The sequence below is a fragment of the Crocuta crocuta genome, unplaced genomic scaffold (genome assembly GCF_008692635.1).
Source record: "Crocuta crocuta isolate KB4526 unplaced genomic scaffold, BGI_CrCroc_1.0 scaffold133, whole genome shotgun sequence".
In the NCBI taxonomy this organism is placed as follows: Eukaryota; Metazoa; Chordata; class Mammalia; order Carnivora; family Hyaenidae; genus Crocuta; species Crocuta crocuta.
In genome coordinates, this window is record NW_027529438.1 from 1,400,509 (window position 1) to 1,416,480 (window position 15,972).

A 15,972-nucleotide genomic window follows, 5' to 3' on the forward strand; every position below is an offset into this window, starting at 1 on the left:
CGGGTGGCCCAGGGCCTCTCTAGGCTGCGGCCCCGCGTTTCCCTAAGTTCCCAAAGTTTTCCGTCGCCGCGCATCCCCCTCAACTCCTTCCAGACGACTCCGCCTTCCGTGCTCCACCTGGCGCTCGAGCCGCCCTCCTCCGTAGTGGCTGCGGGGACCGTCCCCCTCCCACCCCGCACCCCCGGGCCTCCCACCTGGGNGGACAGCGGGCCCCGCGTTAGGCAGGGAGGCCGGCTCGTCGTTAGGGTCGCCGAGACGCTTCCTTTGTTCGGGACAAAAGAGAAATGCAAACTTTCCATTCGATTAACAATGGGGATTACAAGGAGGGTTCTCCTCCGGGCCGCGCGGCCTCCGATGGCCTCGGATCCCGCAGCCCCCGGCCCCCCAGAGACGCCCGCCTGCCCGCCCTCCGGCCGCCAGCGCAGGCCACTAGGTAAACTTATTCCTTAGAGCTAGTGGCAGATTCATCCCGGCCTCAAAGCACGACAGACCCAGAACTTCCCCCCTTCCCCCGCACTCGCAGGCCGCACTTCATCTTAGAGACAAGCAAACATCTTTCTAAATATCCTCACTTTAAGTCTCTAGAAGCCCCCGTCGGGTGGGTGGGAAACAGACCTTATTTCATATTTCAGCTGAGGCAAATGGAAAACCAGTAACTGCACAATCCCAAGGGGAAAAGCAAACCCAAGTTTCCCCTACTCCTCTGGGCCCCGCAGGATGAACTTGCAAAGGTTATACTGCACTTCCAATCCTGCAACCACAAATCTCTGTGTTTTCCAAAAAGCACTCTCCAGTCTAGAATCCAACAGCTACAAACAGAAAGGATGCAAAAGAACCATTATTTGCATCCAGTCATGGAGTCAACAAGGTGGATTAAAGTGGGACTGGCCTCCAACTGGCTTTGTAAATGTGATGCTAAATGCTTCAATTAAAAAAAAAAAATCACTAATTTTTTTTCTCCTCTCACGGTTTGCCTTCCCCAATTCAATGTGACTCATGGAGGTAGCTTTAACGTCACCAGAGCCACTTTTATATGACTGTCTAGAAAAGATAGGAGGAGTCAAAGGATAAATTAGAACTGCAATGATGAAAAAGAATTTTATAAATGCGCCACCTGCCTTCCATTCCATGGACCCAAGCCTTGGAAGGGCTCCTGTTGAGGCTCATGATCCACGGGATGTGGGGTCAGGTTAGTGGCTCTCCAGAGTTGCCCATTCCGTGGATGTGGAAACCTGAGACTAAGAGGTTAAATGACATTCTTAAAATAACACACTTTGGAGGCAGTCAGCAGTACGCCTCAGAACTCCTGACCCTGACTTCCGGTCCTGCGAACTTAGGTCACACCATGAACTCCTCTGGACTTGTTCACTGTATTCGAACTGCAGGAAACAAGATGGCTGCTTCCACCCATCGTTCTCTCCTAGGGAACATTTCAGATGTGAAGGATATGGAAACAAATCATAAAACAATAAGTTATGAAAAGCAAAAAGTAAAAAAATAGAAGGAGGTAGTGAAGAACCACTTCATCCTAGCTCTCCCTAACAGGACACTGTCTGCCAGAAAGAGATGCCTAAGATATACGCTTTATTCTGGAACATGGCTTTGCGTCAGGAACCAATTTCAATTGCCGCAGAACTACCAGATCAAGTTTGGGTAGGGAACAACCATGTGTCTTCCGGAGCGCAAAAGCTTGGCCACAAAAGAAAACTAAACAAAAGTTTGTGTCAAAACAACCATTCCTTGGCCAAGCTGACCAATATGGAAGACCCTCGCCACCTGTAACCCTTGAGCACTTGAAGTGTGGCTAGTCCACACTGCAGATGTGCTGTAAATGTAAAATACACAATGGGTTTCAAAGTCTTAGTACAAAAGAAAAAACAAAATGTTGATCACATGTTGAAATAGTTTAGATATTTGGATTTAATAGTCTAGTTCTTAACATTAATTTCACCTCTTTTTACTTTTTTTAATGAGCCACTAGGAAATTTAAAACATTAAATTTAAGGGGCACCAGGGTGGCTCAGTCAGGTAGGTGTCCAGCTCTTTTTTTTTTTAAATTTCTGAGAGAGAGAGAGAGACAGCGTGAGCAGGGGAGGGTCAGAAAGAGAGGGAAACACAGAATCCGAAGCAGGCTCCAGGCTCTGAGCTGTCAGCACAAAGCCCGACGCAGGGCTCGAACCCACAAACTGTGAGATCATGAACAGCTCTTGACTTCAGTTGGGGTCATTGTCTGGCAGTTTGGGAGTCTGAGCCCCGTGTCAGCCTCTGAGCTGACAGCGTGGAGCCAGCGTGGGATTCTCTCTCTCCCTCCCTCTCTCTCTCTCTCTGCCCCTTCCCTACTCTCTCTCTCAAAATAAATAAACATTTAAAAATTAAATTTAAAATTACTTATGTGTTAACTGAGCAGCACTGTTCTATGGGATTCCCTTTCAAGAACTCTAGGACTGAAGGAGGGAGGTGCAGGTAAGTCGGGATGCCTTCTGCTGAGATTTACCCAAGAGTCTTTCCCCTTCTTACAAAGACAACCATTCAAAGCAAGTAAATGCAGCAGGGTCAGGAAGCATTTTGGTGAGCCTCTAAAACTCCTGGATAGACCTGGTAGAAAACCCAACCCGCACAGACACAGCCAAACTTATGAGCAGGGTGATCAACATTCTGCCTTGTCGTTTGGGAAAAAACAAAACCCATAAAAAGTAGTTGGCATTTACTGAGCACACTCACTAGACTATATGGTTTATATTATTGTGTTGCTTAGTCCCCCAAATTATTAATTATTAATTAAAGTGTTATTACCTTTACAGGATAGGTGAGGAAATTGAGGCTCTGTGAAATCAAGTAACTTAGTAATATTACACACCAAGCTAGGAATGGGATCCAGGGTGGTTTGCCTCAAAGTCTTGGCTTTCCCTGTCATACCAGATTGCTATTCAAAAAAATTGCCCAATCTCTTTTGCTAATTTCTTCCTTTCCAGGAATCTGGCACTTGAAATTCCAGCAGTAGAGATTCATTCCTCTGACTTAAATTTATCAAAAAAAAAAATTTAGAGTAGGTATTGATCAAAGAAAACAAACAAAAAAAACCACAGTAGAATCCTAAACATAGAGGCATCTCTCACAGTGAGCCATCTCTCACTGATGGAGAAGAAGGTTGAAAAACATGGAAGGCTGGGGGCGGTAAAGACAAAACATGGTGTCATTTACAATATGACTTAAGATTACACCTCCTACAGTCATTCTGGGAAACAGTGTGGCAGTTCCTCAAAGTGCAAAGCATGGAGCAGCATGTGATCCAGGAGGCCACTCCAAGGTATACATCCAGAGAAATGAAACAAACATCCACCCAAATCTTGTATGCAAATGTCCACAGCAGCAAAAACATACAAAACATGCTAAATACCCATCAACTGATGAATGGATAAACAAAATGTGGTATATCCATACAACAGAATATTACTTGGCCATGAAAAGGAATGAGGTACATAGATGCCATGCTACAGCATAACGAACCTAAAAATATTCTGCTAAGTGAAAGAAGCAAGTAACAAAACACATATTATGTGATGCCGTGTATGTGAAATTCCCGGAACAGACAAATCCATAAAGAAAGGGGATAGCAATTTCTAGGGGCGAGGCAAAGGGAGAAATCTGAACTGACTGGTCCCGGGTACTGGGTTTTTGGGGAAGTGATGAATAAGTATCTAAATTCAGGTTCTGCTGGTTGTACGATTTTGTAAATATACTAAACTACTGAACCATACAGTTTACATTGGATGAATTTCATGCTATATGAACTATATTTCCAGATGACTATCAGGGCCATCTCGCTGGCTCTGTTGGTAGAGCATGTGACTTCTTATCTCAGGGTCATGAGTTCAATTGCCATATTGGCCACAGGGTATGCTCTTTAAAAAAAGAAAAAGATATAAAAAAGATAAAAAAGAATAAAACCTACAATGTATCAAGCCTGTCATTATGATAAAGGTAAAGTTTTCCTAAATGAGAAACATATGAGGAAGTCAGGAAAAGATCCCTGTTACCTTAAACACACTTTGTGTTACTCTCCCTACTTTGAAACTTTGTAAATTGAATGGATGAATCAGTATGTTTTCAGAGAGGAAATTTTTTTTAATATATTTTTTTATTTACTTCTAGGAGAGACAGAGAGAGAGACAGTGTGAGCAGGAGAGGGTCAGAGAGAGAGGGAGTCACAGACTGAAATAGGCTCCAGGCTCCGAGCTGGCAGTCAGCACAGAGCCCGACGCGGGGCTCGAACCCATGAACCGCGAGATCATGACCTAAGCGAAAGTCGGACACTTAACCGACTAAGCCACCCAGGCGCCCCTTTAACTATAATTACATCATATCTTTAGTTGCTGATGCTAAGAAAACACAATCACTAATATACACAAGTTCAGTTTTTCAGGTAGTTATTGTCCTCTTTATGGAGAACTAAAAACCTTCGTCTTTGTTCCTACCCATTCCCCCCCCCCACCCTGTTTTCTTCCAACCTAGTTCCAGCCCTTTGGTCAGATATAGCTAAATCTCACTTTAAGAGAACAGCAAGAGAAACAAAAGAAAGCAAATCTTAAATTCAGCAATTTTTGTCTCTTTTCAGCATAGAATCACAGAGTCTTGGAATTGGCTTGGTCTTTAGGGACCATCTGGTGCAAGCCTCTCTTTTTCATATAAGAAAACAGGGCCAGAAATAATAAAAGCTAACAGTTATTGACTGCTTATGCCAGGCACTGTAATTTACATGTATTACCTCATTTAATCCTCAGGACACCCCTCCATGATACGTATCATCATTATCTCCTGTTTATAGATGAGGAAAATGAAACACAGAGAGGTGTAGTAACTCGAATAAGGTCACAGGGCTAAAAAGTCAGAGATGTGAGATATAAACACAGAGGCCAAGTCCTTAATCTCTACTATTATGGTTTCTCCCGAAACTATTTAAGCAATTTTTTTGCCTATCATCTTAAACTACTTAGTGGTAGGTCCAGAGCTAACAAAGGGGCAAGGCACCCATCCCCATTCCCACTTAATGACAAAAGCATCAGTGCAAGATGTAGTTGAATCTATGAGTTAAACTCAAAAGGATGATTTTTTTTCCACCCATTGCAATCTCAATTTCCACCAATGATTGAGAGATTGAAACACAGCTGTCAGTGGTAAGAAGACCTTCTGGGAAGTCACTACTGACCTTATTCTGCCATAAAGGGAGATAGTTTTTATAATCTTATGGCAGTCTATACCTGCACATTTTTTTTTTTCTGGAAATCACTCTGCCAAGTTCTGAGAAGTACACCTCTCAGATGCAGATGGAGCCAAATTTTTGCCTGGAGAATTCTCCCCGTGAGATACGTTCCTCTGGCCTGAAAGGGTTAACACAGCACCATCCTAAGAAATGGAATAGGATCTGGGTCCTGACATAATTTATTATAGAAAACACAGCATCTTTTATTTATATAGCCCAGGGAGCTCGAAGCACTTTGCAAACAACTCATTAATCCTCTCCTTATTTTATTTATCAATTACTGCGTCCCTTAAAGCTGGCCATGCCACCTGAGGGAAGGGGCAGGGGCGGAGCCAGAGTTACCATATTCCTCTCACCCAGGCACGAACGGCAGTGCAGATGGACCGGGCGCTCTCAGGGTCATGTGAGAGTGACTAAGAACGGTCTTTGGAAGCTGGATTTGGGACACTACCTTGGTCATGTGGCCTGTGTGTGTGTGTGTGTGTGTGTGTGTGTGTGTGTAATGAATTTTTTAATATATGAAAAGGGAAAGGAACGACATATACTTGGCTTCCCCTGACCAAGTTCAAGACATAACAGCCTCCATCTAAAAGCAGTTTGAAACCAAAATCAAGGCTACGTTTCCCTGAGCCGTGAGTGGAAACCGTATCTCCGAAGAAGCTAGAGTTATGCTTTAGATTAAACTGAAAATGTTCTCCTATTCAAATATGTTCAGTATTTAAGTTTTGGTTTGTTTGCTTGTTTGAGGGTATTCGTGTAATTCTGCCAACAACAACAACCAAAAGTTCACGGATGTCAGAAGGCAAGGGAAAAGCACGTGGGCTGCCTGGCACGGGCAGCGGGCTCGCCCCACAGGCAGGCACTACGCCCCCTCCCGGCGCCGCCCAGTGGGAACCCACAGCCTTACTCACCCCCAGCTCGGGGCACCCAAACCCTCTCTCAGTTCCCTGAACTTAAATCCCCAATCCTCACAGGCGTCCTGATGGTCAGAAGTGAGCCCAAACTTCAAAACTCTCCTTCTGAGAGGTCTGACCCTCCACGGGCTCAGCACCCCCTCCTTCCTACCTCTCAAATGCCAGAATTTATCTAATCCACTCCTAAAAATGGATCACATCGAAGTGACTGAAAGGAAGGGATACTTCTCCTCAGTCAGCGTTACAGGGTCTATAGCTTACAACCAGATTATGATAAACCGTGTAGTGTCGAATCACATTACTTCTGCCCAGCTCACTGCTGGCCCTGAATGGTAGTGTTCAAGCAAAGCTCATTTGGAACATCCCTTCCCTGGCTCCCCGCTTTCCCTTTCAGCCTCTTCCACAAAAAAAGAAAGAAGGAAAAAGAAAAGAAAAAAGAAGCCCCAACACTTGAACTCTCTGGTCAGCAAGAAAAACTTTTTTGCATTTGCCTGCGACAGATGAACTTTTATCAAGTCACTCTGCCACTTTGACCCCAAAAGGGATGTGAGCGGAGGCAGCCCTAAATTGTCTAAAGGTATCTCACTCCTGCTCAGCTCAAGGCCTACTATCAGAATTATTCCCTTGCTGGATACAGCTTCGCTGCATCGTGTCCCTCTCCTACTTATACAAACACACACACACACACACACGAGTGCGCGCACACACACACAAATTATTCTCTAACGCTGTAAAGAAGAGAAGACCACCAGTCTCATAATATAACTGCTGTATTAGGAAGAAGTGGCAGGGGCGAGTAAGGGAGGGTGTCGAAAGTGAAATACAGTAGTATACTTTAAAAACACACACACACACGCACACACAGTTCTATGATAGGGGTGTTAATGGAACACAGAGAAAGAAGAAAAGAGAGAGAACAAAAGGGTGGTAAGGAAGCAAAAAAAAAAAGTCTAATTTTTTTTAACCTCCTTCAGTGATTTGATTTAACTTCAGCGCAGATAATTCGCAGAGGAAAATCGGCTGAAAACGCCATATATAGCTATTAAGTTCTAAAATTAAAAACTATTCACAACAATTACCGCTCTTCATTGCTATCTATAAATACTCTCTCTAGTAAATGGCACCCAGTATTTTCGGAGTGTTTGCCTGATTTTTAAACCTGCATGGTTTTTGACACTAAAGTTAAAAAACAAAAAAAAAGCAAGAGACATTTGAAATTATATGCAAGGTCTTTTTAAGAGATACAATGTGTCTGACTTTTTTTTTCTTCTGTTCCATCGCATCACCCCCTCACCCCCCCCACCCCCACATATACACCTAGGTCAAAGTCAGCCTATTGCTACTATGTGGGAAGACAAGGAACAGTTCCTTAAACACAAAAGAAAATAAGATCTTCAATGGCCCAAAACTCTGTATTAAATCCCTCCGATCCCAGAAGGAGAGAGCGGAGAAAAGCCACTTGTGAGATACACACTGTTGTGCCCCCCTCCACCCCGGGTTTCCTTGCTGTTGTTTTTGAGATTTGCCGCCCGAGCATTCTGCAGGCCTTCTCTTTTCTTAGCATTGATTTTTAAAAAGCAAAAGGGTATCAAAATAAAAACTCACCCACACTCTGAAGCAAGAAGACACATGGTGTGTTTTTTTTTTTTAATATCCTCACAGTAATTTCTGACTTAAATACCCATCAATCAACTGTAATTTAGACGGTGCTGCCTACTTCGGGTGTTGTGCGCATGTTTCTTTTCGAGTTGCAAAAGGTGGGTAAGACAATCTTCCCTGCTTAGTTCTGAGCTTTCCACCGGAAACCATGAACAAAAACAAAAAAAAAGTAAAAGCAGTAAAAAGCCATTACCGCTGCTCCCCTCAGTGTCCAGTCTTCCTTCTAAATACCTAGGTGAGCCGAACCGTGGGAACTTCGCGTGAGAATAAACAAGCCAGCCCACCTTAAACCAAGTCACCTCTACAGTGCTTGGGATGGAAACTCAAAAATGCTCATTAGAAGCAAGGGGGCTGGGAAATAACAATAGAGAAAGTCCCCTAACAATGCAGGAATGCATAGGAACTGACTAGCCAACAGACCTGCTTACCAGCCCTGGATCAAGAGGGGGTGTGGGGTGGGGGGGAAGCTCCTGCAACTTTACACACTTGATGTGTCTCGGACACATCGACCGCATGGGAGATGTGCTGGCACCGCGACCGGGATTTGGGCAAATCCTGAGCGACGGAGTAATCATGCTTTAGAGTCAAAGGCTTCTCTTCCACACGCCAGTTGTCTCCCACCTATAACGCAGAACACTCAGCATTCCAGGAGACGTTTCTTCCTTCCCCTCCTTCTAACGTGCAAGTTGAAGAAAACCAAGGAGGAAAGCCTTTTTTTTCCTTTTTTTTTTTAACTTTCACCCATGGGTGCCCTGTCAATCCAAACCTCTATGACGTGTATGTGTGTGCGCACATGTATATTTCCCCTTTAACACAAGGGCAGGGGTCCTTTTCAATCCACAGTACTTCATAAACTATTTTTTAAAATATATTATTCTAAAGACAACACACCGAAACTGAACTTGGGTTTTTAAAATTCTCCAAACATCAATTCATCAATGGACAGTTAATCTTAAAAGCAAAATATACAATCCAATGATAGATTACACCTTTCAAGTGTTATTTTGACCAACACCACTGCTTCCTATCACCGTAGTTTAGCCAGTATGAATAAGGAACAAACTCTTTAACCCACACCAGAACCGGATCTCTCTGTTCACACCCACCCACTTTGATCTACTGCCTTGTAGGTTTTAATTAGAAGACTAGAATTAAACACTTTGGCCACAATATACATTCAAGTGCCCCGATGGGCTTCCTTTCCATAAATATCTGATAAGTGTCTTCAAAAATAGAGTCGCTTTAGCCTGGATTATCAAATATGCCTTTATGTCTTGATTCTATATATTTGATGAATCAAGATGGGCAGGAGAGCATACTAAGTTAGAAGCAAATTTCAACAAACCAAATATTCAAGGTAAATACACATCAGAGATCAAAAAAAGAAAATGAGAAGGAAGAAAAAAGGAGAGGGAAAAAAATATATATACACATACACGCAGGTTTCCTGCTCTGGCTAATAGGAAAAAAAAAAAAGCTAAAAAGTGTGACAAACTGTAAGAGCTCTTTGATATTTGTATGCACAATTCATAAATCTCCTAAGAGGCGTTTCACAGCTAAAATAATGTAATTATCAGCTTTGCAGTAAGGTTAGGCTTTGGCAAGGCAACCTGGAAGGCTCCAAGGTCTGAACATCACTGCTCAGGTGCTTTGTCTCGAATGTTGTGCCCAACACACGTAACATTCAACAATGGAGCTGCTTGCTAATTTCACATAGATTGCAAGACCCAAGTAATTACATATTCGATCAACGGTCACATCTTGAAACTATTTATTTTTTTAAAAAGAGAAACACAGAGAGCTTTCAAAAAGAAAGCCACCCTGAGTGCCCTCACCCCCACCCCTTTTTTATGTGTAACTATCAATGTATATCAACCGGGCATGCAATCATATTTATTGTCACTTTCATTCATGTCATGCCCTTGCTTATATGGTTTAGATATGAATTATTGACTGTTACACTCCTTGTTGTAAAAAATAAATAAATAAATGGGATGGCAGGTACTTCGCACGGCTCTGAAACGAGCGAGCAAGTCAGAGAGGCCGGCAGAAGCTCCCGCTTTATATAACCACCCCTCGTTCCTCATCTTTATGCCCTAGTTTCGGATTGCCCTCTCATCTCTTTCTTCCTACAAGGGAGAGATTCAGCCACTTTGGAAAATGAAGGATAAAATAAACAAACAAGAGGCTGTTGCTAAATGTCCTTCCCAGAGCATCTGCTGTTTAAGAACACCTCTGATTGATGACTGCTATTTTTTAATTGTTGCTTTAAAATTTAAATGCCCTCCTGGGATGTGTTATAAGTGTGTTAGTCCATGATATGAGGTCTAGAAAGTAGAAAAACAACAGAATGAGTGATCTCATGGCATTATTTTCTCCCAAACCCAACGCTTCCCCCTGCTATAAAATCGCAGGGCACTCAAATACCGATAACCTGATGTTGTATAGCGTTTTCCACAAAGGTATTTGACAACAGTGCCGAGAAACCTCTAGCCTGATCCTTTGTACCATTACAAGAAAAAAAGGAAAGGAAACTTTAAACAGTTTAGCCCCCATGCCCAACTCCAAAAACACTAGGCTTTTAAATATGGGCCAAAATACCTTCCTTCAGGAAACAGACTTTTACTTTCATATTTTTCCCCCCAAAGACACACCGTTCTATAAATTTCCCTGCAGAACCTCGATCCTAGCCCCAATTTCAAAGAGGCTGGTAACAGAGTTAAGGAAAATAAACCAGTAATGCTTGGTAATAGCTGTCAAGGAAACTTGGTGCTTTCTTTCCCAGGAAGCAGGGCTGTTAGAACTCCCTATTGGAATATGCGATCAATCTTAAGAGTACTTTTATTCTGAAATTTTAATATTTAAGTAATGGGTTAGTGATTGCTGGCTAAGTGAGTCGATCGGCCAAAGAAAACGCTTAAACGTTGAAATCTCATTCCTACCTGTTTTTTCTTTGATTTCACACAACACATTAAACAAGGCAGGCTTCATTCTGTGGCAGTTTAAAGCATGTTTTCTGCAAGAAAGAAACAACATAATAGCTTAGGTGGACTTTCAAGATCAAACTGCTGATAATGCACAGGGGGAGAAATCTGAACATTTAGCCAAAATTATATACCAAGCATAACTCTGTGGCATGCTTCGATTGTTTTATGACTTAATATACAGAGTCCCGCCATAGAAAAGGAAATAACGTTAATTAGCTGGGAGAGAGTAGGGATTTAACTACAGAACAGAACTAACCTAAATTATGCCCATTTAGGGAGAGTTGGGTTTTTTTTTTAAATAGTTTAATCAAAGTGGAATTCTTAAACCAATAATCCTACATCCAGGGCAATGGATACGGCGAAGCTAAATGCCTAGGATAACAGTTTTCTATCATCTATGCAATCACCACAGCGTAGGAGCTGTCTGCCTCTTGGTCTGTGTGTGTGTTTTCAAATTTAATTCATCCATGTGTTCGAATTCATTCCGCAGATGCCCCTGTATTCTCATAAACACAAGATGCTTGAAAGGTCTTCTGAGTAGAACTGTCAATTTATAAAATTTCAGTCCCCAAGTTAAAGAGTATGGAAATGCATTGCCACGGGGCAAACATACCCATATGGGGAATAAATTCATTTCTCTGTGTTCACATTACGCCTCTTGTGCACACACCGCTTATCTGCAGGTGTTGAAATTCAATTATTTACAATTAGGACCTTGTACCCATTGGGGAAAAAATGAATACAATTCTGCCTTTTAGATTAGTGATTTACCTGGTTCTTGTGCGTGTTTGCATTCAGAATGCACTTGAAGGGACAAAACAATACCTTTCCCTTTATTTTACTATGGAAGCACTTAGCAGAAGGATATTGTTTTGGAAACAAAATACTGATCCTATCAGCTCTCAGTGAAGGGAATTCTGTTTACAAACTGAAATTAATGTGTAAAGACAAATGGAAACCCCTGGCACTCCAGACACATGCAATTCTTTTTTAATTCTTGTGAAAGTTAAAAAAAAAAAAAAAAAAACAGACACACATCCTCATGAACTAACCAGAAGCATGCTCACTAGACTGTTCAGCAGAGGAGGAATAAGCTCAGAATCCAAGAGTATCAAAATAAACACATGTATTGTGTCTAAAATTCTAACGGTTTACTTTGTAAATAATGCACGTTAGAAATGTGTAACTAAGGAAAGGAAAAGCAGATATAGTATCTGCTAAGCAGAGTTACATTGTTTCACCAAAAGGAAAGCTCAATGGTGACTGAGTTCCAATGGGGGGGTGAGGAAAAAAAAGGTAGAAAATACTTCACTGTATCAAAGACCTCTTTGGGGGCCTTTTCAAATAGTTTTCATTAATTGTATTCTTACATAGAGGCCCAAATGGAAAAATCAACAAGAACAACAACAACAGAAAGCCCCACAAGGCTTTCCAGAAATACTCCATTTCCATAACACATCCATGGGGTTGTAGAGAGAAAACAGAGTTCCCTATCCCAAAATGTGAGTCTGAGCTCTCTCAGCATCTAGGCCACTATCAGGGGAGACCCGCCAACCCACGGCTGTCCTCAGTTATACAAAAAGGGAGCACTGACCGTGCATGAGGAAAAGTGGGAAGTCTCGAGCCTTCCCGGCCCCTTGCCACTTCACAAACTTGTTATTAAACCAGCTTACTGGTATGTCTGAGTTTATTTTTCTGCAACAATGTAATGGAGAAATCTGTTCCAATTCAAAAAGGGATGGCCAGTGGGAAATCGTCCACTTTGCTGTAATTATGAGCTTCAGTAAAGATAATACGATTCAAAAAGAGCACCAATTAATTTTGGAAACTTTCCCCCATTAAAAAAAATGAAGCATAGTTCCTGGCTTCGAACATTTCTAAGTTTTCCAGCACACGTAAACCTCAGTACTTCTTGAGTTTACATGTTGCGTGTGCCTGCAGCTAAAATAAGGGTATAATTCCTAACATCCAACGCTTCTCATTTTCTCAACTCAAATTCCTTATTCCCGTTAAGACAAAAATACATATAATAATGTCTTTTCCACATAACTGAGTCATTTGGGGCATAGGAATTGTGAACATATTAAAAAAAACAACAACTACTTCTGAGATTCAACAAAGCGGGGTAATTAACAGTAAAGACATAAGTGGTCATTAGATTTTTTAAATTCTCCTTTTTGAGATCGGCCTTGGGCAAGCTGTTAGTGGGTTGCCATTGGCTCTACATTTTGTTTTGAAAGAGAATTTACTGTAAAATCCTGGAGTGTTGAACTGTCTACCTAGCAATGGATTAACTTGAGAAGCTACACAGCTTCTTTATTGTGTTTCCTTAATAAAGACCTTCCTGTCCTATAGCACTGAAAATACATGAAATTCACACATGCCTTCATTTCTATTTCTGTGCATCCTAAGTGGCCCTGAAAAAAAACATGGGAAAAAAACATGCTTGATTTTTGTCCCCCCAACCACCCCTTTTTTTAAAAGGACCATACATTCACAGCACGTTGGTAAACTGACTCAAATTAAGAGACAATAAAGTTAAACTGAATATCTGAGTCTCCTGAAACTAACCAATATGCCTCAAAGCAAAATCATGTTTTCCTTCTTTCCATTAGCTTTTTCTGAAACAGAACCAAGTGAATGCAAAATATTTTTTGGATAGCTGACAAGTACTGACAAAGAATTAATCTGCTTTTTTTTTTAAGGGGGCAGAAAGAGGAAAAGATCCAAATTAATTTTGGAGGAGCACGTCAAAAAAGAAAAGCCAAAGTCTCTGAATTAGGTGAGGAGTCACTAAATTTGCAAATAAAGTGTTATTGGAACATTTTATTTTGTAATGTTAAGGAGTCCCTCAACAAGAAGGCACAGAATGCTGTTCAAAACTTGTCAATTCTGTTCTCTCTGATACTTTTTTAAAGCAGTAAAAAGTGCCGAGGGCCGCTTTTGGATCCGTTGGCAGTATTTTCAGCGTGCCTGAGTGTTTGTGTGGACATATATGAATATCTCTATATTCATACACACACACACATACACACACACACACACACAGAGGCACATCTCGGCATGGGCGATTACACACTTTCGATAACAACGCTCCTTCCAATTTTACTCCTCCGCCATGTAGTTGCTCGTCAAAATGGGAAAAGAAATAACATTTAAAAAGAAAGCGCTGTGCTGATTCGGTTCCCATTGTTTCCCCCTGCGAGAGGGAGAAAAACAAAAAACCCCAAGAAAGGAAAAGAAAAGCCTCCATCTCACCTGGCCTGCGCCTCATCCAAACTCTGGTCTGTGATGGTCATAATTTGCTGTAAAATGTCTCCAATGTCCTGCTTCCTCCCGCCCTCCCCCTCGGTCCCTCCGGCCCCATCCTGCAAGTGCTGGGACAGGCCGGGGTGTCCGGCCATCCCGACCCCAGCATGGGAATGCATCAGCCTGGGCTGCTCGTCCATCTCCAAAGGCAACGGCAGCCCCCGGCTCTTCCTCTTCTCCTCGGCTCGGCTCCTGGGCAGCACCAAGGCTTTTTATCCTTCAAGCTGGCTTCAGATCCTTTTCAGGATAAACAGGGAAGGGGGAAAAAAGAAGACCAAAAGAAAAAAAAAAATCCCTTTGCCTCTTTTAGNTCCCCCCCCCGCGCGCCTCCCTGCCCCTCCCCTCGGCCTCCTTCGGCTCCTCCTCGCCCGGCGCCCTGTCAATCAGAGTTCAGAGGTGGGCCGGGAAGGAGGCCGGGCTAGTGCCAAGTCTCCGGTCCTTAAAGGTGCCGCGGCACCGGGGCTCCGCCTCAGTTACTGCCCGGTCCTGTCGCCCGCCTCGCTTGGCTGCCGTCCTTGAGGAGAACGTGGCCCCCCTTCAATGCAAAAGTGTGGTATTGACAGCCGAGAACACAGGCGGTGTGAGTCTGCTCCCCACCCCTGTTTTCTCCTGCTGTACCATTGCAATTGAAAACCGGATCCTTGTAAATCCTTAGACCTCAGGGAAACCGGAGAGCAAAAGTTTGTCAGCACAAAGTAGTTACGAAACACAGCCCGAGCTGTTAATGTAACTAACAATGACCTCTAATACACGGCGGATGTAATAATAGAGTTTCTTAAAGATCACAGTCGAGTGAAAAGGAATGCTGAACGGTGGCATTGGTGCTGCATGAAAACTACATCATGAACTATGAAACAAAATAATGTTGAAGAAAGAAAAGATTAATAAATAAGTCCACCAAATGAATCTAATTCAACATCTCTCTCCCTTCCCCTGGGGGAAATTAGTTATTTGGCTTAAATACTTAATAAAGAAATGCATTATCACAGTCTGCTTCTAGTTTTTAATATAGTCTAATAAGCATTATTAACTGGAATAAGAAACGAGCTGACATTTATTGAATGCCTACTATGCACCAAGTAATTTACAAGACTTATTTTATTTAATCCCCGAGACATCTCTGTGAGTTATGGGGTATGATTTTCACTTTGCAAAGAGGGAACTCAAAAAGATTAAATAACTTGTCCAAGGGTCCCGTAGTTTTTAACTGTTGGAATTCAAACCAAAGTGTGGGTCCCTCCCAAAACCCGGCGTTTCAACCATGCAACCTGCCTGGATCTAATGGAAAAGTGTGAATCGTGTAACAATTAGCCCTGGGTTCATTGCCCATGTTTATGCAAAGAGCCTTAAAGTGCTTAAAAAGATAATACGGATTTGAACAAGATGACTCAAATTGAGAATGGGTAGGAAAGAATGAAAAAAGATTTTAATAGAATCAATGGGGGGGGGTATCAATGATAATAAGAAACTCACAGCTGAAGTCCAGGTAGATCACACACTTGCCTCCAATCTTTTCATCAGGCAAGGTGAGAGGAGAAATCTGACTGGCTATGCAGTCACCATGGCCAAAAGAGAAAAGGGCAGATGAGTGACTTAGGAAAAGCCCAGAATATACTGGAATATAAAATGTTGTATTGTGTTGCCCACCCTCTTCCTGGAGGGCAGTCCAGCTAACGGAAATGAGTTGAACCATTGTAAACCTCAGTGTACCCAACCTTCAAAATGGGAGAAAGCCCTGCCAGGTGTTTTGAGATTCTCAAATAAAATGTTATTCTTTATGGCACTCCAACCTCCTTCCCAATCACTATCAAAAACAAGTTTGGCAGCATAAGGAGCCCTTATG

The 15,972-nt window shown here is 42.4% G+C and overlaps 1 protein-coding gene across 4 annotated transcripts in view; it reads right to left on the minus strand.

Moving 5' to 3' along the window:
* Window positions 1-14,386, minus strand: part of PBX1 (PBX homeobox 1) — a 327,557-nt gene extending 313,171 nt beyond the window's left edge. For all 4 annotated transcript variants that reach the window (XM_077760044.1, XM_077760041.1, XM_077760039.1 and 1 more), the window contains exons 1-2: window positions 14,079-14,386; window positions 10,776-10,849 (exon numbers count right to left, since the gene is read on the minus strand). In XM_077760044.1, coding sequence (XP_077616170.1) covers window positions 10,776-10,849; window positions 14,079-14,269 — 265 coding nt within the window. In that variant the 5' untranslated portion in view covers window positions 14,270-14,386. The remainder of the gene's footprint in view (window positions 1-10,775; window positions 10,850-14,078) is intronic.
* Between the last annotated feature and the right edge of the window lie 1,586 nt (window positions 14,387-15,972).